Source organism: Hydra vulgaris, chromosome 08 (genome assembly GCF_038396675.1).
Source record: "Hydra vulgaris chromosome 08, alternate assembly HydraT2T_AEP".
Classification (NCBI taxonomy): Eukaryota; Metazoa; Cnidaria; class Hydrozoa; order Anthoathecata; family Hydridae; genus Hydra; species Hydra vulgaris.
In genome coordinates this window covers 37,196,848-37,220,896 of record NC_088927.1, presented here as the reverse complement: position 1 = coordinate 37,220,896, position 24,049 = coordinate 37,196,848, and the positions used below count along the sequence as shown (strand labels likewise).

At 27.2% G+C, this 24,049-nt stretch overlaps 2 protein-coding genes across 3 annotated transcripts in view; one reads left to right on the top strand and one right to left on the bottom strand.

Annotated features, from left to right (window-relative positions):
* LOC100197501 (coiled-coil domain-containing protein 40) overlaps positions 1 to 10,274 on the bottom strand; it is a 55,139-nt gene extending 44,865 nt beyond the window's left edge. The window contains exons 1-3 of the mRNA XM_065803616.1: positions 10,103 to 10,274; positions 5,921 to 6,078; positions 5,720 to 5,803 (exon numbers count right to left, since the gene is read on the bottom strand). Coding sequence (XP_065659688.1) covers positions 5,720 to 5,803; positions 5,921 to 6,078; positions 10,103 to 10,232 — 372 coding nt within the window. The 5' untranslated portion in view covers positions 10,233 to 10,274. The remainder of the gene's footprint in view (positions 1 to 5,719; positions 5,804 to 5,920; positions 6,079 to 10,102) is intronic.
* LOC101237345 (syntaxin-8) overlaps positions 10,226 to 24,049 on the top strand; it is a 47,118-nt gene continuing 33,294 nt past the window's right edge. The window contains exons 1-2 of one of the 2 annotated variants that reach the window (XM_065803617.1): positions 10,226 to 10,359; positions 16,883 to 16,985. In XM_065803617.1, the coding sequence (XP_065659689.1) occupies positions 10,340 to 10,359; positions 16,883 to 16,985 (123 nt within the window). In that variant the 5' untranslated portion in view covers positions 10,226 to 10,339. Of the gene's footprint in view, positions 10,408 to 16,882; positions 16,986 to 24,049 lie in introns of both variants that reach the window. The other variant, XM_065803618.1, reaches the window with a different exon arrangement.

The window sequence follows — 24,049 nt, the reverse complement described above, 5'->3', positions numbered from 1 at the left end:
TATACATATTATATATATATTTATATACATTTATATACACACACACATATATATATATATATATATATATTTACAAATATAGAATATATATACTACATATATTGTATTAGATGTATAATATATATATATATATATGTATATATATATATATATATATATATATATATATATATATATATATATATATATGTATATGTGTATATATATATATTTATATATACATTTATATATATATACATGTTTACAGACTTATTTGCTTTTTGTAAGAAAAAGTATTAATAAAGTATAGAACTTATATACATATATATATATATATATATATATATATATATATATATATATATATATATATATATATATATATATATATATATATATATATATTTATTTATATATATATATATATATATATATATATTTATATATTTATATATACATTCATATACATTTATATATATATATATATATATATATATATATATATATATATATATTTACAAATATAGAATATATATATTACATATATAGTATTAGACATATAATATATATATATGATGTATATATATATATTTATATATACATTTACATATATATACATATTTACAGACCTATTTGCTCTTTGTAAGAATAATTTGAGTTCCACTGTCTCATCTTGTAATCTTAGTGTTGCTGGTTATCTTCCTTTATTTCGTCAAGACTCCAATAGTCACATGCTTGGCCTGGGCATTTACATTCGTAAGAATTCACCCATTTGTCGGGAAGCTAGGTTTTAATTCAACAACTTTATGCTTTTATGTGCTTTCGTTTAGCACCACTTCACTCTATTGCTATTCTCTTTGTTCTATATCGTTCTCCTTAATCTCAAGACTGCAATCTTTTTGACATTATTTATGATCAAATTGACCAAGCTCTTTCTCTTTATCTTTCAGCCAATATCATTGTTGTTGGTGACTTTCATGCTTATCACACTGAATGGCTTGGTTCTAGTGCCAGTGACTCTGCTGTCATTAAGACCCACAACTTTTGCCTTTCCTTTTTTCTGATCCTAGTCATTGCTCATTTTGTCCAAACTCACCCTTAGGTGATTTTCTTCATGATGGCACTTGATTAGAAATTTTTTTATCTTCCTGCTGACAAATGTGCTTCTTACATAACTTCTTGGATTCAGGCTGGCATAGAATCCTTTATTTCAGATTTTGTCACCTCATCTAAAGACAAAGCTGAATTGTTTGCTAAGAACTTTTCATTAATATCATCTCTTGATTCCACTAGTTGTGTTCTACCTGATATAGCCAATAAACAGGTTGATCCATTGCTTGACATTCGTACCATTCCAGCTCCTGCATCTAAAGTGATTTCCTGCTTAGACTCTTCTACAGCTTGTGGTCTGGACAACATACCTGTTATAGTCTCGCAGAAGCGTTTTCCGGAGCTATCGTCTAAACTTTCAAAATTATTTAACAAGTGCTTATCAGAGTCTTGTTTTCCAGCCTGCTGGAAAGGGACTGTTATCCCAATTTTCAATGTTATCTCAATTTTCTGTTATCCCAATTTTCGAAAATTCTAGAAAGTGATCTGACTCATCTAACTACTGTCCCATTAGTCTTCTACCTATCATAAGCAAGGTTTTTAAATCTTTAATTAACAAACACTTAATCTCTCATCTTTAATCTAATAACTTACTTTCTGATCATCAATATGGATTTCTTCTTGCTCTACAGCTGATTTGCTAACAGTAATAACTGATAGTTTTTATCGTGCATTAGATAGAGGTGGAGAGGTTAAAGCTATCGTCCTTGACATTTCTAAAGCTTTTGATAAAGTTTGGCATGCTGGTCTTCTCCATAAGCTTTCTTCGTATGATGTATCAGGTAACATCTTTAAGATTATTGAATCCTTTCTTACCAATTGTAGTATAACAGTTGTCCTCGATGGACAACACTCTTCTTCATACCCCGTAACTTCAGGAGTTTCTCAAGGTTCTATCCTTGGCCCTATACTCTTTTTAATTTACATTAACAATCTTCCGGATATTCTCACATACAATGTGGCACTTTTTGCTGATAATTAAGTCAAGAATAAGTTTCTCCAACTTATTTTTGTCTTGATAGGGAAGCCAACACTCTATGATTGCTTGGAGGGGGCATTTGAGCTTGAAAAGGATCTCACTTCTGTTACAACATGGGGCTCACAGCAGCTGGTGAACTTTAAGTCAGATAAAACCCAATTTTTTTCAGGTATTTGTTATCGCAATAACTTAGATCTTCCTTTATTTATGAATGGTAATGTAATAGATGATTTATCTACCCTTCATCTATCTTTTAGGATTAACTCTTATTTCCCATCTTTTTTGGAAACCATATATCAAATCCATTGCAAAATTAGCATCTGCTATGGTTGCTTCTCTTTATCATGCTTTCTTTCTCCGGGTTCTATTTTTTGTCTCTTTAAATTTCAAATCCGCCCTTGAATGGAATACTGTTGCCATATCCTTGACGGATCTTCCTATGATGCCCTTTCTCTTTAAGACAAGGACCAAAAACGCATTGTAAACATAGTTGGACTTGCTCTTGCAGCCAACCTCCAACCATTATCACATCGTCATAATGTTGCTGCTCTTTCTCTTTTCTACAAATACTATAATGGGCACTGCTCCTAAATGCTAGCATCTCTTGTGCCATCTACTAAAATTCATTCTCGTGTTAGTCATTATTAACTTAAGTCTCATACTTTTACTTTGACAGCTCCTAAGTCCTACAAAAACTCTTATTCATCTAGTTTTTTCCCTCAAACATCAGTTCTTGGGAACTTGCTTCTTCTATCTTGTTTTCCTGATTTATATAATTTGCAATCTTTTAAGTCATCTGTCAATCGCTATCTTACTCTCTAAACTTCATCTTTCCCCTTCCAGTAACTTCCAACTCTAATAGTGTTTGCTTGCAGCCTTTTTGGAAGCGAAGATATTGAAAAAAATATATATATTTATTATAAATGATTGAAATATACATAGTTTGATTTTAAATTTGTTATATAAATATCGATGTCTGTAAATGCATGTGAGTATAAACGTAAGTAACAATTTTAATTGAAATAAAGCCAATACAGTAAACTCCCTGGAATTTACTTAAAATAACTGAAATTTCAAATAACTGAAAATACTCTTTAAAGTGACTTAATTCAAGTTATAATCAATTTTTTTACGGATCACTAAGGAATGGCATTTAATTAAGAAGTTTACGCCTCCTTTATTACTGATAGTGAAAAACATGTCAAGAGCTTGTGTTAGACCCTGGTTGCTTGCTTTTGAGGCAAGCATGCTAACTATTGTGTCACATCTGGTAAATTTCTATTATAACAAATATAGAGAGTAAAAAGGAAGAAAAATGGAATAAGATGAAATTAGATGCTGCTTAAGTCTTTTACATGTAAAATAACAAATTCTTCACAAATATTTGAAATGATCATCCATTTTTCATTTTGAAATTGTCCATTTTTCAATTGGTTTTTTGTTTCTTAAAGAATGTTTATCAAGCATCTTTAATACAAGGTTTAACGATTGTCGGATTTCGACACCATTATTTTCAAAAAGAAAAAAACATTCCATTACCTCTATTTCACATGCAATCTCTAATAATTTTGGCTTTTAGGAAGTCAAATCATGTGACAATTTATCTATCTCCTATTCTACCTCACCATAATGGTTGATTAAAATGAGATCTAGATTTTCTCGATCTATGATAGCAATTGTTTCACTTGCACAGATCTCAAAATCTATATTGACATAATTGTTCACAGCTAATTCTTCATCTTGTTGTTAAAATGTTGAAAATGTTTTTGTATTTTGTACCATATTTGTGTCTCCTAAAAGAAAAAGAAAAAGAATGGTCCTAAATTTCTAAGATATTTTAGGGCTTACAGATTCTGGTGGGGAGGGGGGAATGCATCCCCCATCCCCCCCTAGATCAGTCACTGGTTCTCTTCAGTCAATTTAAAGATTCAGCTTCACAATTTATATTTGCAATCTGTATTTCCTGCAAGATGCCAGCCTTTCTAAAACAATTCTTTACAGTGTTTGTCAATATAGCATCCCATGGCCTGACCAACATGCTCATAGCTTTAAGAATATTGATCTTTCTAGGGTGTTTTATCAGCATCTATATATTTGATCTGACGCCTCACAACAGTCGTGCAATAAAAAGCCTCCAATTCTCTTGTGACTTCCTGGTCCTATTGTTGAGTGTTGGAGGTTGTGTTGGATGAAATATTAACTCAATTGCTATGAGTTTGTGCAGTTATCTATGATGAGAACAACTTTCCTATCCTCAGCATGAACTTTGCATCAAGACATCTTACATCATCAGTAAAGTCCATACCGGATTAATTTTGGGACTTGTACTGAAATAGTGACTTTTGACACTTTTGAAACATAGTATTTTTTTTTCCTATCCAATTACCAACACTGGCAGCTTTTAGCCAAAATCATATCCTGCTGCTAAGCCTGTTAAACTAACTTTGCTAAACTTTCCTCCTGCACATTGTTCAATTTTTAGATGAAAGGTTTTTGTTGGAAGCTGCTGATAAAATAAACTAAATTCAACAGCATTGTAAATATCCCACAATTCATATCTTGAGAGGATTGCTGGCAAATGGGCATGCTCTAACTTGGTGTCATTTTCTTTGTGCACAACCTTTCCTCAACAGAAATAGTTCAAAAAACATTATGTCTATTTATTCATCAATCTAGCCACCCTTCTGAAGCTTTAAAATCCATTATATTGAGTTCTTTTATAAAATCAAAAACTTTCTCCCAAATGACATATCCATCAATCGGAACATTTTTTTCACGTACCTTCATAAACCATTTATATACAGCTTTATCAACCGAACTATGCTTTCCAAAACTTAACTTTTGTCTCTGCTCCAAATTGACTAGACTTGATGATATGTCTTCTTTATGCTTAATTCAGTAAGTTAAAGTGTTTTGAGGAACATTAAACTTTTTTGCTACATTTTTTTTTTTTTTGTTAATTCACCTCCCCAAGGCCCAGAAGGCCACTACAGACGAGGAGGCTACTTAATTGTGGTTATAACCCTCAATCAACTCTATAACTCCGAAACACGAACTTTGATGAACAAGGCCGCTGCGCGGAGAAACAAGTTGAGCACGGTACTACCAGGAATGTGGTGGGGATCGAACTCGGAACCTCTCACTTATGAAGCGAGCGCTCTACCACTACACCACTACCGCATTCTTTTTAGTTTGACCTTTTTCCGAATCTTTAAAAGCAAGATATTAATCTTTAATTGTCAGTACTGCCTTCTTTTGACCGCCATGTTGAAATTTTCACTGCACTATGTTTAATGTGTTCAATTTTTTTAATATTTTAATAACGTTATTTTTTTTACATTTATATATACATATATTTTGATTATATTTAATAAAGTTATATTTTGAAATGCAATGTAATGGAATTTTGACTCAAAGAAAAAAATCTTCAAATAACTGACAGGATGTTTGTCAAGGGGAGAAAAAAAATTAATTTGAATAAACTAAATTTCAAATAACTGATGAGTATTTGCACAAGTTTGTTAAGGAAAATTCACTAGGAATGAAAATTGCTTCAAATAAGCAAGAAATTTGAATAAGTGCCAGTTTGGACAACCAGGAGTTTACTAAATTTTACATATTAATTTTTTATGAGTTTTTATTAAAACTTACCAAATCTTTTAATTCATAAGTTATTTTCTGGTCTAATTTTGTAAGGTGTTCTTTGTATGCTTGTTGAAATCTTTTCATCAATGGCTAAATCAATATAAAATTAAATAACTAAACTAATATAAAATGGAAATAAATAAATAAAAAATTTGCAAATTTTATAAATAAAACTGTTAGAAAAAGTGAAAATAAATTATTAGTTACATGTTCAGGATCAAGTACAATAAGATCACTCTTTGTTTCCAATTTACTTTTGTTAACTGAATCACTTTCATTGCCTGCATCCATACCACTATCGTCATTATTGTCATACTTGGTTTGAGCATTTTCAATAGTTATTTTTTCATCGATTGTATCAAATGCTAAAATATTTTATTTGTGATATTACTACTATGTATAATATAGCGATAAATTTTTAAGTAAAAATTACTCTTTAAATCAATAAAAATAAAAACTTGGTTATATTAAAAAAACAACCTTTTTTAATTGACTTTTTATAGGCTTTTTTTGTTTTGTTTGGTTTAAGATTTTTTTAATAATTTTTATATCATATATGTAACAAAGGAAAAGTAGCTATTATATTTTAACCAAATAATTAAAAAACAGCCTTATCTAATTTTATGTTTTCTAGCTAAAAATAAAAGATAATATTAAATGTAAAATTTTTTTAGAACTAAACTTTATTGTAAATGCTTTTATATATATATATATATATATATATATATATATTATATATATATATATATATATATATATATATATATATATATATATATATATATATATATATATATATATATATATACATATACATACATATATATATATGTATATATATATATATATATATATATATATATATATATATATATATATATATATATATATATATATATATATATATATATATATATATATAATATTGTTGTTATTTAAATGCATCATCTTCTCTTCATTAAAATTTTTTTGTTTTTCCTCTAAAATTCAAACTGTTTTCTTTCTTACACATATATCATGTGACCATCAGAAATACAAAAAAGGCAAAACAGGTTATAACTATTTAAAATAATTTATACTTATATTTTAAACTATATTTATAATATGTATTAAGAGTTTATAAAACTTTCAAAGTATTATTTACAAGCTTATGTTTGTTTTTTGTTTTACCAAAAATTGTGAGATCCTAAGGCTTAGGATCTCACAATCCTAAGATCTCATTTATAAACACTAAATATATATTATAAACTCCTAATATAAAATTATATAACCTAAAATGTCTTTTATAAACTCTTAATATTATTAGTAAGTTTAAAATATAGGATATGTAAAATATATATTTTACATCATTTTAGACACTTCTCACAGATCCAGCCCATATCATCATCTTCATCACTGTCCCTATCATTTCATGCTGGAAGCATGAAATGATAGGGACAGTGATGGAAGTGACAAAAGGAAGAAATCACATATATATATATATATATATATATATATATATATATATATATATATATATATATATATATATATATATATGTGTGTGTGATTTCTTCCTTTTGTTGTGGTCTATTTTCTTGTAGCATTTTTTTTTACTACTTCTTCTCTCAGCCACTTTAAACATTCATCACCTATTAGGGTTTCTCCATATTGAAACCTGATGGTTCTAACCAACCTACCATACCCAAAAGTTTGTGCAAATCTGGGTTGCTGTTCTTTAAGAAACTCTAATAGTGGTTGCTTGCAGCCTTGTTGAAAGTGAAGATGTTGAAAAAAATTTAAAAAAAAAGGTGCTGAAGATAAAGGTGACGATTCTGTTGATGATGCTGCAGATGACTATGATGTGGACAGCAATACATGTAGTAGTGATGTTGAGGCAGAAGTATTGTGAGCATTAGTTCTGGAAAGTACTTATAACAGTGCTTGAAACTCTGGTTAGCAGACATCTGCTAACATACAACAGATTTGGGCGCTAATTTACATCTCTACCCCCCCTACTTTTATTTTTGATTATGATAGAGAATTTTATCCTGATTAAGAATCGTATAAAAACATAGACCTGAAAACCAAAGGAAAGTTCTCTAATTTAATGTTAAAGTGTCAAAAAAATATACCAAAAACGCTAATGTTCACCATCTTTTTTTATAACACTTTTAAATTTCACTATTTAATTATGCCACCTGGTTTCTGTTGTTTGAAAGTAATTAAAATACTCATGAAAATTCATTCATAAAAATTCCGATGCAAAAAATTTGCAAAAAATAAAATGTAGTTATAAAAGATTCTATAAGAAATGTTTCTGTATTTCTGTTTTAAAATTAAAATGGCGAACGTTAGACGACCGACTATTATCGAGTTTGATAGGATTAATTTACCGGAAATTGGTCGCAGGTTTAAAAACAATGATACCGAGTGCATTCGGTGGTGCAGGGAGTTTGGTTTACTTGCTATAAATATGATCTGTCCTCGATGTAACATCCAGTGCAACGAACAAAATTGTCATAATGTCGATGGAAAGATTTGGAGATGCATGCAAAAGCAATGCAAAAAGAAAATAAGTATTCGTGTTGGAAGTTTTTTTGAAAGATCTCAACTGAAACTTTGGCAAATAATAGGTATTACTTATATTTGGACTCGTAGCGCCGGAAAAAGTCGTGGCCTTTCAGTAGAAGACATACAAAAGGATTTAGAAATTGGTAGCAATAAAACTGTAGTTGATTGGAATCAATTTTGTAGAGACATTGCTGTTACTTATTTCCTTAACAACCGTGTGCAATTAGGAGGGCCAGGTTCAATAGTGGAAATAGATGAATCACTTTTTTCAAGAAGGAAATACAACCGAGGTAGAATTAAAGAAGATCAATGGATTTTTGGTGCATACGATATAGCAACTAAAGAAGGGTTACTCATTCCTGTAGCACACCGCGATGCAGCAACCATATTACCCATCATTATACAATGGATTCGTCCTGGAACTGAAATATGGAGCGATATGTGGGCAGCATACCAAGGTTTAGCAGCGCAAGGTTTTCAACATGGTACAGTAAACCATACTTTACATTTTGTTGATCCTGCAACAAATGTTACAACAAACAGGGTTGAGGCAATGTGGCAAAGAAGCAAAGCCAAATTTAAAGCTATGTTTGGACCCACAAATAGAGAAATGATTCCCGATTATTTGTCAGAATTCATGTGGGCGCAATGTTTTAAAGAACATTCTTATTTTCACTTTTGGAACCAAGTTGTTGATGAATATCCCGTTTGATTATTATTTTTGTATATAGTAACATTTGTCTATCTAAAATAATAATATATTTAAAAAAATATGTATATAATCTGAAAATAAAAAATAAAACTTATTGAAGCTCGAAGTTTTTTAAAGAAAAAAATAAATAAAAAGAAAATTACACAACAAATTTATCCATAGAATGTTTTAGCGGAATAAAAACCGGGCTATCAAGTTTTTTTAATGATTAAGTTTCATAATGTTTACCGCCTTAATTATAACTTAGTCATGTTTCAAAAAAGATGGTGAACATTAGCGTTTTTGGTATATTTTTTTGACACTTTAACATTAAATTAGAGAACTTTCCTTTGGTTTTCAGGTCTATGTTTTTATACGATTCTTAATCAGGAAAAAATTCTCTATCATAATCAAAAATAAAAATAGGGGGGTAGAGATGTAAATTAGCGCCCAGATTTGTAGACATCTGTTATTGTCTGGCTGGTATCCAACTGCCATATTACTTTGCTAAAATTTTTACCTTCATTTGCTCTACAAATATCAGTATTTTAACTTATTGATAAACATACACAGATAGTTAAAAACTTAAAAAAAGTACTTAATTAGTTTATATGTACTTGTATTTGTATAGAAAATACAAAAATTTCATTGTAGAAATATTTTTTTGAGTAAAAAAAAACAAGTACAAGCTTCTCATTAAGTTTGAAGGAAACTGGAAACTGGATGGTAAAACCACTCATCAATAAAATCTAATTAGAAATCAATGCAATTGGTTAAAAACCCCAGAATGATTATGAAAATTTCCCTTATCGGTTAGTAAGTCTCTTTTATGTAGAACTTCATGCCTTCTCTCTTTTAATTCATTAGCACTAGACATTTTTAATATATGAACAGAGGGTATTGGGCTTAATCCCTCATGGGGCTTAATATCCCTTGTTACCCTAAGTATATATTATTAAGTGCATTTATTAATAAACTGAATAAAAATTTAATTATCTAGCCTATCGTTACAAGAAAAAAATAATTTAAAAGCACAATGCAAAACGAGAAGAATAAGATGTATAGCGCATGAAAAGCGGTTCTCACCTGTACAAATATTAAAGATTAAATTAAAACTAAAAATCAAATTCTATAAATCAACATACTTAAATTTTCTTTTATTTTTGAAACTAATGAACTTTCTGCACTAACAGACTGATCCGTAATAACACTACCAGAAAAACTTATTTCATCTGAATTTTCGATGTTTAATTCACCATCATTTTCGACAGCCATGTTTGTTTAGATATTTGTTAAGGTAAAGGGTGGTTACGTTATCATTTAACGTAAGGATGGATTTCCATTTTCATAACAAATTTCGTAAACAATTGTAAACCGCAAAAATGCCTGCAATTGATTCTTGGTACGTCAAGATATTTTGTATTTTTGGTTTTAAAATGTCAAGATTGTAGTAAGTAAATGTGTAAATTTTCCGGTGACACACAATGTAAAAGCCTCATATTAAAAGCAAATATTTTAAAAGATAAACTAATTATTTATACAATAATTATAATTTCAATAATTAGTTGAAATAACATCTTGTGCCTATGACAATAATGAGATTAATTAGTAGTATTACTTGAGGTGATGCTGCAGTGTTAAATCGTTTATTTTTGCTTTAAAATCTACGACAGTTAGCAAATTAAAATGTATAAGTTTACATTACTAAATCAGAAATTTTGAAATAAGAAAAGTTTTTTTATAATTTATATATACATATAAATATATATATATATATATATATATATATATATATATATATATATATATATATATATATATATATATATATATATATGTGTGTGTGTGTGTATTTACATATATATTTATATATGTAAATACACACACACTTTATATATATAAATATATATATATATATATATATATATATATATATATATATATATGTATATATATATATATATATATATATATATATATATATATATATATATATATATATATATATATATATATATATATGGTTAGTGATATATGTATGTATATATATATATATATATATATATATATATATATATATATATATATATATATATATATATATATATATATATATATATATATATATATATATATATATATATATATATATATATATATATATATATATATATATATATATATATATATATATATATATATATATATATATATATATATATATATATATATATATATATATGGTTAGTGCGGCTTAAGTAACTAAAGCTAGAATACTAATAACCGGCTTCAATTCCAACGCTACCCAAATGTTAATAGAAATATTTGTCTGACCTACAATTTTTTAAAGTTAACATCTTGGATGAGTTTTTATATAATTTGATTAAGTTAAAACATCTGTTATATTTTGTAAACTTATCCTTATAAATTTCTTTACATTAAAATACAATATTTCTAGAGGTTATATATACCCTTGTTATTCAAGTAATATAAAAAACCGTTAAAAAACAAACAAATAATAAAACTTCAATGTAATGTGTTCTTGCGTCTTGAATAAAAAAAATAAGGTTTCCAAAACAGCGATGTGACGTCATCTTCATTTAAATCGCCTTCATTTGGAGAACACTGGTAGTACTGTATTTCTAAGGACTCTCTTGCTTTTCTCTTTAAATAGTCTACTTCTACTTTAACTGTGTTGTTTTTATTCCAGCCAAAAGCACCATGGCATTTTCTGGAATGCCCTGCCACGGCCAAATTTTTCCATTTTCCCTCAAAAGTATGTTTTTGATGCTGACAAATGCGAGATGAAACCCTGAGTTTTGTTTCACCTACATATAATTTTCCACACGGCTGGGGAAAAGGTTTCTGATATGCTGAAACAAGGCGCTAAATGAATGAAACTTTAAAGTAGCTAATTTTTTTTTTTTTTTCGATTTTTTTATTATAACTTTTTTATTATATGTTTTTATTATCATTACTTATTTTACCACTTATAAGTAATACTATTAATAAACTTTATTTAATTAAATATGATATATTTTTGTATGATTATAATACAGTTTAAACAAAATATTGAAAGATAAAGCAAGAAGTAAATGCTGAAAACAAAAGAAATTTTAAAAAAGTTGTAAAAATAAGATGTAAAAAGATCTTCTGATATACCAAATTGTCTTCGCAATTTACCTTTAACAAGCTTTTACATTTGTTTTATAAACTTTTAAAAAGCAAACTTTTAAGCTGTTTTGATGTTTTAATATTTAAATGCAATTTTAAAAAATTGTTACATTATAAAAAACTTTTAGTTTTATTGATATTTTCTAAAGTTTTTATTTTAAGCTTTAAAAAAAATTAAAAATTTGTTTAAAATAAACGCATTTTGTGTAAATTAACAAAAAATGTTGAATTTAAATTTTTTTAAAAATAATTATATATCATATAGTTATTTATCATATAATTTTTTATGATAAATTTAAATGTTTGAAACTATTTTTCTGTCTTTCTAAAAATCTTTTAAAGATTATTTTTTTAAGTTACTACAAGTTATGAATAATTTAAATTAATTAAATTATTTCTGTTGCAATGGAATGATTTAATTGTTTGATTTTTGTTTTTGTTTCTATATTTACAAAGAATTCTTTAAAACCTTCATTTTTTATCTTGACAAACTAATCAGAGCATGAAATGGTAAAAAATTATTTATATTAATACTAATTTAAAATACTACTTTAAAAAGACTACTTTTTTTAAACTTTTTGGAAAAAATAAATGTTAATACAATTTAAAAATAATATATATATAACACTTTTTAATAATTTAAATACAATTTGTTCATTCATTAAACAGTTGTTAGAAGTAATTTGTAAAAGCGTTTTGCGTAACTTTTATAAAATATTTCAAAAGATAAGTTTTAAAGTTGTTTATTTCAAACGCATTAAAAAATGTAACAAAAAGTATTTTTTGTTTTGAGTTTGAGTTTTTTTAGTTTTATTTTAGTGGTTATATATTTCCTTTTTCGTAAGGGATTTTTTTTTTTTTTCATAGTTTAGCTTAGCATTTCTTTTTTCAGCGCATTTCTAAAATGGTTAAATCATCAAAGCTTCTAAACTGTCATAGTCAAGTTGTAAAAAAAAAGAAGTTATTTGTATGGTCAGCTATAGCGCTCAATCGCACATCATCCCTGTCCAAGCCTGCATTCATCAATGCTGACCTAACTGTCAACCTAAAATTGTCTGAGATCAGCAATTACTGACCTCGTAATTTTATTCACTACTTCAAATAAATTTAAAACAGCAAAACAAATGTCTTATTTAAATTTTAAATAAATTAATAAAAAGAAAATACTAACTTTATTGTAAGTTTTATAAAATAATTAGAATAAAAACAAAAATAATAAAACTTTTTTGTAAATTCTAAATAAAATAATTTAAGTAAAAACAAAAAAATGATTTTTGTATGTAAATTCTAAATAGAATAGTTAAAAATAGCAAAAGAAATGTTTTATTGAAATTCTTAAAAAATTAATTTAAAAACACAACTGCAAAACAAACATTTTAGTTAAGTTCTAAATAAATAATTAGAATAAAAACGAAAAAACGAACATTTCAATTAAATTCTAAATTAAATAATACATTACAAAAAAATTTAAAAGCAAACTTTTTTTTAAAATCCTAATAAAATATTTAAAATTAAATGACAAAACCAAAATTCTATTTAAATTCTAAATACCAACCTTTTATTAACAAATTAACTAAAAATAAAATGGGCAAAACATTTGTTCGTTTATCTAATTTTTTAGCAAATGTCAGCATTTAAAAGAAAAGTCAGCAAACTCTGCGTTTATTTTGTTGTCAGTTTTATGTCAAAATTTTTCATGTTTGTTGTTTTATCGAACCTTGTTTCAAAACTTTTTGCCGACCTGATGTTGACCTAAAATGATTTTACGTTGGTATTTTTTTGCCGATTTTATTTTTTCAAATTCCAAGGGCTCAAGTTAAGGAAGTTTAAGGGAATTAAAAATTACCTTAAAATTAAAATAGACCAAATTATAAAATATATTCAAAATTTAGTTGCAAGTGGTTGTCTTTAGTTCTACTTTTTTTTTACTATATCACGCAAAGAAGAGACACAAATTAAATGTAAAAAAGCTTTCAAAAAGCTTTCTTTTTTTTTGTTGACAACTTGACCACAACTGTTTTGATGATTTAAACATTTGAGAAATGCGCTGAAAAAAAAACGCCAAGCTAAACTTAAACTACGAAAAAAAAACTAATTAAAAAAAAAAAAATTCTTTATGAAAAAGAAAATATATAAGCTTCTAAATAAAACTTACAAAACTTGAAGTGAAAATTTTGTTACGTTTTTAATTGTGTTTGAAATAAATTACTTTGAAGCTTATCTTTTGAAACATTTTATTAGAGTTATGCAAAACTTTTTTACAAATTACTTCTAATGATTATTTAATTAATGAAGAAATTTTATTTATATTATCAAAAAGAAAAAAATTATAATATTTTTAAATTGAAAAAAAAATAACAAAGTCTTTTAAAAGTAGTTTTTTTTAAATTATTTTATGCTCTGATTAGTAGGTCAAGTTTAAAAACTTTTTTCAGTTCTTGTTAAAATAGAAACAAAAAAGCAAAAAATAAAAAAATAGATCAAATAAACCATTTTATTACAATAGGGGAAGATTTAATTCAATTTATTCATAATTTAAAGTAGCTTAAAAAAATAATCTTTTGAATGATTTTTAAAATATTTCGAGGGAATATAGATACCCTTGTTATCAAGTATATTAAAAACCTTAATAAAAAACAGTATTATACAAAACCGTCTAAATTTACGAAACAATGTTCTTTGTAAGAGCTTCTTTTCGAGAGTTTTTTAAGAGAGTAATAAGTAACATTGATGATAAGCTGTTGTATCTTATTGATGTATTTGTAGGTTAGCTCTTATGGTGGTAGTTGCTTAATGTTTTTTACAACATCATGAAAGTAATGCTCTTTCATTGGCGATTAACAACAACATCCATGTGAAATCATTTAAAAGATATGTCGATGATATTTATTCAAGGTTCCAAATAGAAGAAGATGTGCAAAAGTTTTTAGATCTACTTAACAAACAACACAAAAGTATTCAATACACAATGGAATCTGCCGACTTAACCAATACATTAAACTATCTTGATGTTTCAGTTACCAACAATAAAATCGGTACATATAGTTTTAAAATACATCGCAAAAAGACAAATTATTTTAAAATACATCACAAACGCTCAAATTAAACTGAACTCATGCCATGACCCTAAAATTATCAATGGTGTCTTTATAAGTTTTGTCCATAGAGCACTACGTTTATACACAATTAATAACATTGATGATGGGCTGTCGTATCTTATTGATGTGTTTGTAGAAAACGGCTATGAGAGGAAAAGTCTGGAAAAACTAGTTAAGTCTACGAAAAAAATATCTAACATCAAAAAAGATCTCACGAAAAATCAACATTTCCTAATGATAGTCTCCAAAAAGATTTGTGTCTTTACCCCGGATCCCTGGAATCAGTCCTAAGTACGAAGAGTTTTTAAAAAAGCAGGATATGCACCAGTGTTTAAATCTCTAAAAAAATCTCTAAAGTCTACTTAGTTCTAAAAATAAACCTACACTACCAGTTAATTCCTATCCCGGTGTTTACAAATTAGAGTGCTCTTGTGGCAAATGTTATGTTGGTTAAACTGAACTGAAGATATCATCTCAGATATGCCAGCATCAAACAAGTGCACAACAAGGTAAAGGGAAAAATTCAGCTGTAGCTGAACATTCCAAAATTTGCAAAATTAATTTCCACTGGAAGGGCCGCAATACATTAAAAATAGAAATAAATAGTTTTCATAGGAAAGTTAGGGAAGCGTTGGAAATACAACACAACGAAAGTACCTTTCGCAACAATGGTCTTAACCGGGATGATGGCGATTATGTGACGACGTCATTTTGGAAACCTATGTTCATATTCTTACGTCACAAAAAACTCTTAAAAAACACTCAAAAAAAAGCTCTTACAAAGAACATTGTATCGTAAATTTAGGCGGTTTTGTATAATATTATTTTTTATAACGGTTTTTAATATACTTGATAACGAGGGTATATTCTATTTCCTGTTCTAGGCAATATATCTATATTCCCTCGAAATATTGTAAAAATAAATATATTTTTAACAAATAGAAGTTAATCCAAAAAAAGAAGTTTTTAAAAAAATTATTCAAGTATCTATATATAAATATATATATATATATATATATATATATATATTTATATATATATATATATATATATATATATATATATATATATATATTATATATATATATATATATATGTATATATATATATATATATATATATATATATATATACATATAGTATCTATATACTTCCATATTAATTTTTTTTTTACAAAAAAGGTAATAGAGAAGTATATAAATAATATACTTTTTATACAGGAGTCACAATAGGTGTCGGATATTGTTGCCCTTGGACCATTTTTAAAACCTGCTAGAGGAGGGCAACAAATCATTGTTAATTTTTTAGTAAAAATGAATAATGGTTGGTTGGCCCCACAAGCAAATCTTAAAAACAGTCTGGGAGCGCCGATGTCCAACACTTATTTCGACCCCTGTAATATACATTTTAATTTTTGAATTTTTATTCAAGTTGACATTACACCTCTGTACTTATATACACATATATATATATATATACACACACACAGATATACATTAGGTTAGTTTAAAAAAAAAATTTTATAAATTGTCTTAGCTCACCCAAGATATTTTTAGCTTATTAATTTAATGCATATTATACATGACCAAATTAAATAAACTGTATTATTTGCTTCTAGTATTCTGTGTATATATTTTACAAATCTCTATGTAGGCAGCAAGATTATGATGATGCTAATCAAATTGGACAAGATATTATGGAACTCATAAATGAAAGGAATTCACTTCAACGAACTGGCTCAAAAAATTCTGCTCAAGTAAGAATTTATTTGGAATAAGCAATGTAAAAATTTTAAATTAGGCAAACTTTTTAATAAATTTTGGAATATGTTTACTAATGGTAATTTTTTTATGGTAACTAGGTATGATTTTTTATAGTAACTAGGTATAGTTTTTTTATTTTTATTGCACTAATAAATAGTTTTTAACAGTTTGTTTAATTGTTTTATATTTCATATTCATATTTATGTCATAAATTTCATTCAAATAATGTATACATCTATTACAATAAAGCTGTTATACATATTAAAAATTTTATTTTCTGAACAAAATTTCTGAAAAATCTAAAGAGAAAGAACTGAAAACTATTTATTTAAAATTATTTAAATTGTCAGATATTGTTTTAATTACTGTATAGTAATTGAACCAAAACTCTGTCTCCATAAATATACATAAAAATTCATCCATAAAATAAAAATTATAACTCTATTATAAAAATTAAATGATGGGTTAGGAGGTGGTGTCTATAATGAGTGGAATCAATTAATGCAAAAAGTTCCGGCAGATGGTGTCTATATATGAATGGAATCTATTGATGCAAAAACAAAAGTTGAAAGTACCTTGCTTTGTGTATGTTGATTCTCTAAATCATTTTTCTCGTTTAAATAATTGACTACAAATAAGAAATTTAATTGAAAAAAGTTGTTCATTACATAAATTTATTACTTAGAGCTAAGTATACCAATGCTACATCCTTAAACCAAAACTTCTGGAATCTTCAATAGATATTTCTAACTATAAATATGATATTATTTTTATCACAGAGACTGGGTTTAACAATTTTTCAGCCCCATCTTTTCCTAACTATAATATTTTTAGCAAAGACCAATCTACTCATGGGGGTGGTTTTACAATTTCTGTTAAATGTAGCCTCACTGCAAGTGAAACTAAAAATTTTGAAATATTTGCTGTAAAATATTCAGAACAGCTCTGGCACAAACACACCTTGAAGCACAAAACTTTTCTTATTTGTTGTATTAATCACTCACCAACTAGTGGAATAAAAGTAGTTAATAAAATTGCAAACACCAGGAAGGTGTGCAATTTCACATCATAATATGGCCATGCAAATACTATTTGATTTTGAAAACTTGACCCCAGCTGTTAATATGTTTTGAAAATTTGTATACGTTTAAAATATTTGTACATATTTAAAAATGCGCTGAAAAAATCTTAACCATGAAGAAACTTATTGTAAAAGAAGCAAATAAATCTTCGTAAAAAAAATAACGAAAAATAAAATAAAAATAACTAACCAAAAATAATAACCTAAAACAACTAAAGTAAATAATTAACTACAATGATAAGATTGTTTAAATTAAGTTTGGAATAATTAACTTTAAATTGTTTATCTTTACTAATGTTTTTATAATAAAATACTATGTAAAACCTTCTTTAAATAAAGTAACAACTTACATCTAATGATTGTTTAATAAATGTGCACATTTAAAAGTTAAAAAAAAAGATTCCTAGCAATTTCTCAGTAACGTAAGCAAAAGAAAAAATCATTTATTTAAAGACATTTTTAATAAAAAATACATACTTATATAAATATAAAAAGATATTATATTATTTATTAATATTTTTATAAAAATCATTAGCAGTGATTTGTTACTTTATTTAAATGCGTTTCAATAATATAAAAACATAAGTAAAGATCAAAGTTATTTAATTCAAACAACTTTTAATAAAGTTTGTCTTTTTTTCTTCTCAACAAAATCTTTTTACTTTTCGAGTGAATTAACTTTAATGATTCTTATATAAAGTTTATTAAAGAGACTTGCTTAAATTTGTCACTTGTTAAATAAAAATTTAAATTTTTTTAAATTTTTACTTTTTTTATTTTACTTTTAAAAAAATATTATATAATTAAATATTAGTAAAAATTTATACAACGTTTAATGATACTTTAATTAAAATCATTAGCTACTTTATTTAAAAGCGTTTTGCTCATATAAAAACGTTAGTAAAGATTAACTTCAGTAGTCAAAGTTTAATTTTCAACGTAATTAAATACCAATTTGTTCAACGCATTTTTTAAAAAGCGTGGTTAAATTGTCAAAACAAAATATTATTTTCGTTGTCATATAAAGACTTGAAAATGCACGCCTTCCTGGCCAAGCCTGCCATTTCATATGCAATATTTCATATGTCAATAATCATATCAACATATTTCATTTTGTAACAATAATGTTTTGATTGCCAACACACTGAATAAGGTATTCCAATCTGTCTTTACTATTGAGCCTCACAATCAAAATCTACCTCATTTTGCTCAACACACTTTTGCTTCTCTTTTTAACATTTTGTTTGATTATAAATCTGTTCAAAAACACTTTAAAGCACTTGACTGTTATAATTTCTTTTATTCTGATTCACTCCCAACAAGGCTGCAACCAACCATTGTTAAGTTGGGAGTTACTAGAAAAAAAGAACAGATTTATAAAGCAAGAAAACAGTTGACACAAGACTTGAAAAGTTGTAGGTTGTATGAGTCATGAAAAAAAACTAGATGAGTTAAGGTTGCATGCAGGGAAAGCATGACACTTTGCTGATTGACGAGTCAAGCGAGATTGAGTTTTAGTTGATGGAACTAGATATGATAGCTCCTTTGAGCAGTGAGCGTGATAGTATTTGTAGAAAAGAGAAAGAGATGCAACTTTACGACGATGGGAAAGAAGCTCAAACTTGGTAGATAGAGCGGGTCCAACTACGTTTACGATGCGTTTTTGAACCTTGTCTAGAAGAGAAAGAGCATCATTAAAAGAACCAGCCCAAATATGACAACAGTGATAGATATGATATGATAACAGTGTAGAGGTAGAGAATAGAATCAGGAGAGGAAAAATGGTAAGCACGATAAAAAGAAGCAACCTTACCAGATGCTGATTTAGCAATTGATTGTATATATAGTTTCCATGAAAGGTCAGTAGTAAATGATAATCCAAGAAGACATAAAGAAGAGGACTCAGTGAATAGAAGGTTGCTATTGATTAATACAGGAATGTTGACAGTACTGATGACTTTAATAAAGCAGTTAGAAAGAAATGATTTAATAATCTCAAAAACTTTTCCAGATACACCATATGAAACAAGCTTATAAAGAAGACCAGCATGCCAAACTTTGTAGAAACCCTTAGATATGTCAAGAGCAATAGTCTATATAATAGAGCAATTGTCAAGAGCAATAAATCTACTGGAGAAGATAAAATAAGCCCATACTTTCTTAAATCATGCGCTAGCACAATAGCAATTCCGCTTGCCATGATTTTCCAAATGTCAATGGAACAACCAATTGTACCAAAAGCATGCCTTTTTGCTAATGTAACTCCATTGTTCAAAAACAGATCCGGGACTGACCCAACCAACTACAGACCAATTTCCATTACTTCTGTACCTTGTAAAATAATGGAAAAAATGGGTAAAGTTAAGGTTATGCTTCTAACAATTTTCTCTCACAACATCAACATGGATTTGTCAGCAAAAAATCCTGCATTACAAATTTACTTGAAAACTATAGATTTTTTGACCTACACTGCCTCAGAAAAGTTACCTGTTGATGCCCTATTTCTTGATTTTGCGAAAACATTTGGTATTCACAAAAGCTTACTAATAAAGCTTGAATTGTACAGGATTAAAGGTAATGTCTTAAATTGGATTAGTGCCTTTCTTTCCAACAGAACACAACACGCATTCTTTAAAATGTTGCATCCGATTGGGAACTGGTTACTAGTGGCTTTCTTCAGGACTCAGTTCTTGGTCCAACCCTATTTATAGTCTTTATTACTGATTTACCAGAACACATTAGCAGTAAAAATAATTAAAAAATGTATACAGATGACGCAAAGGTCCTCAGTGTAGTAAAAACCTTAGAAAGCAAACTTTGTCTGCAAGCTGATATTGTTAACATTGTCAATTGAACCCATATATGGCTCACTCAACTTAACATCAAAAAATGTAAAGTTATGCATCAATCAACCAATCCAGATCTGTCCCTTATATCTATTTCATCAATGACTTCAATAGTGGAGTCAAAAGAATCCGGTTAGATGCAACAACATTGGAGAGAGACCTTGGTGTAATAAGGCTAATAAAATCTTAGGTAAGTCAAAGCACACTTTTGTTAGCAAAGATATAATAGTCTGGGAAAACCTCTACACAACTTACATATGTCCACATCTAGAATATGTATGTGCCGTTATTTAAAGAAATTACAGAAATTGAAAAAATACAATGTTGTGCCACAAAAATACCTAATGAATTTATAGTACCTTGATTACAAGACAAGATGTGCTAAACGTGGACTAACTTCAATAAGTGTTAGAAGAAAAAGTATGACAACTGATTAACTTAGTTGTATCTCTTTCGGTTCAAACATTTTTTCTGCCATACCATTAAAGATCAAAAAATTTATAACATTTTTTTATGTAAGCGTTATTAAGTTATATGAAGTTACAAGTATACATAATATACAACTTATATACAAGATACTTTGTACATAATATACAACTTATATATAAGATACAAGATACTTGTATATAAGTTGTAAATTATGTATACTTGTATATAACTTCATATAACTTAATAATGCTTACATAAAAAAATTTTATAAATTTTTTAATGGTTGATCTTTAATGGTATGGCAAAAAAAATGTTTGAACCAAAAGAGATACAACTAAGTTAATCAGTTGTGATAAACAAAAGACCCTACATAATTATGATATAAGCAAACTCATATTGTCCTGATTATTTAAAAAATTAAACCAAACTAGACAATTGCTATTAATTTGTGACGAAAGCATGACCATAGATGGGAGGAATAAATATTGGGTCATTATGCCAATTGATTAAATTAGTTTTGTTTTCTATTATGAATTTTTGAATCTATCTACAAGTATATACAAGAATTATGAGTCTATCTAGACTTTAATATATGAACTTATAAACAACTATCTATCTAGACTTTATATCTAAAATCTAAATAGTTATGTAATAAAAAAATGCAACATTTTAAATAAACTTTGCAATCTTTGATGATAGTGTTCTTATTTTGTAACTGAGAGGTATGATCAACTTGTTTGTGTTAAAGAGTTATAGGATTGAAGAAGGGATATAGCAACAATTGAGGCAAAAAAAAGGTCTCTTCTATATTGGACCCTTGGGCTACACGCTGTAGCAGAATTAATTCATTTGAAAAAGAATGTCCACCAAAAACAGTCTGCATTTTTGAAATCATGATACTTTGAAGAACTATAATCTAAATTTTGAAAATATATCGACGTCTTTCAAAAAAGGGGTGGGTTAAACGAGCAGGTCATTAATTTTTGGTGTTCAAAATAGGCAACTTCCAGAGATGTTGCAAACTTTAAATTTTGTAATATTGATACTGGTATCAAATACAAATGTTTTATCAAAAAAACAGTGGTAGGAGCCTGGGAAACAATATACACCTGAAATATTTGGACCCACTGTCCCAAATGTGGAATGAAGAAAAAAATCTTTTTTTTTGCTGTATCTTAAAATAGATCGAAATTCATTGCAAAAATTAATTGATCTAAAAAAATTCTCTTATCTTATAAAAATGGCAACCAAGGAAAGTTTGAAACCCACTCTATTTGAGAGGGTTGTCAAATTTACGAGGTCATAACTTTTAAATGTTAAAATTTTTTTTTACCAAGTGAAAATTTTACAGATGAATTTTAGTCAAGTTTATAATTTAGAGTATTTTTTTAAATGCTATTATTGCCCTCTTCCCTAACAAATACTTGGACTTTGGGGCCCAAATTTTATAACAAATTTTAAACAATATGTTAGTTAAATTAAAAAAGTGTTTACATTACAGGTTAAATGTATTAACAACATTCCTCTGTTTTGTATACTTCCTTGTGGTAAACCGCAAAAAAATTATTAATAGATATGAACTTTTTTTTTTATCTGTTGCAGTAGTTTTTAAAAAAAATTTAAAAATTAATTAGTATTGCTCATATCGTTTCAAAATGCCAAACATTTAAAACTCTCATAAAGATAATAGAGCTTAGTCTGCTTAATTTGTTTTTCAAAAGGATCAGGAATGACAGAAGATAAAGAAGGAAGTGTGACATTGAACAGAATACATAAGTTCTTTTTAAAATCATTTGATTTGAACAATGAAAACTTTCCTGATAGCATTTGTACTAAATGTAGAAAAGCATTTGAAATACTTAAAAAATCAGATAAAAACATTACTTTGAGTAAACCCTATGATTTCTTAAAAGTCAAAATAAGTATACTTACTAAAAACCAATCATTCTGTGATTGTGATATTTGTGAAATTGCTCAAATTGCAATTACTTCAGGATCAACATCTGAAAATAGAGGATGAATCAAGTTGGGAAGAGTAAAGGCATCATCACCTGAATATATGTAACAATATATGTAGGAAATCCAGGGTTGTCATTGGAAAAGTTTACAGAAAAATTTAACAGAAGAACTTGACAAAGGTAGGGGGGACCTTTTATTTTTAATTAATATTTCAAACTTGAAGTTAAGAAATTTATATAAAATGTTTGAAATATAAAAACTGAAAATATGGATGTATATTTCTTTTGATATAAGGATAGACGAGGTGCCAAACTTCAATGCTTAAAAGTATTGAAAAGAAAATTTGAGGAGAAGGGAACTAAAACCAAGGTTGCAGCCAAATGTTAAGCCATTGCCATTGAACAATCGAAATAAGCTCTTCAATAGCACTTTTTCCAGTTGAAAAAATCCCAATTTTAAAAATGAACAAATTTAGAAACACTTGTGAACTTGATAATATACTGGTAGCCAAAGTTCTTAGCATATTTATAAGCTGGAGGGGTAAAAACATATTTGAAAGTAATGTGAGAGAAAGTAAGTGAAGAAGATTTTAAATGATTATTTTGATGTTAAAGAAATAATTTTTTTAAAAGATTCCAGACAAATAATTTTTTGTATAAATATTAAAGGACTTCTTGAGACAGTAATAAAGGAGAGAAAATTGTTGAAAGATTACATTCTAAAGGTGGGTATTGAGGTTGGG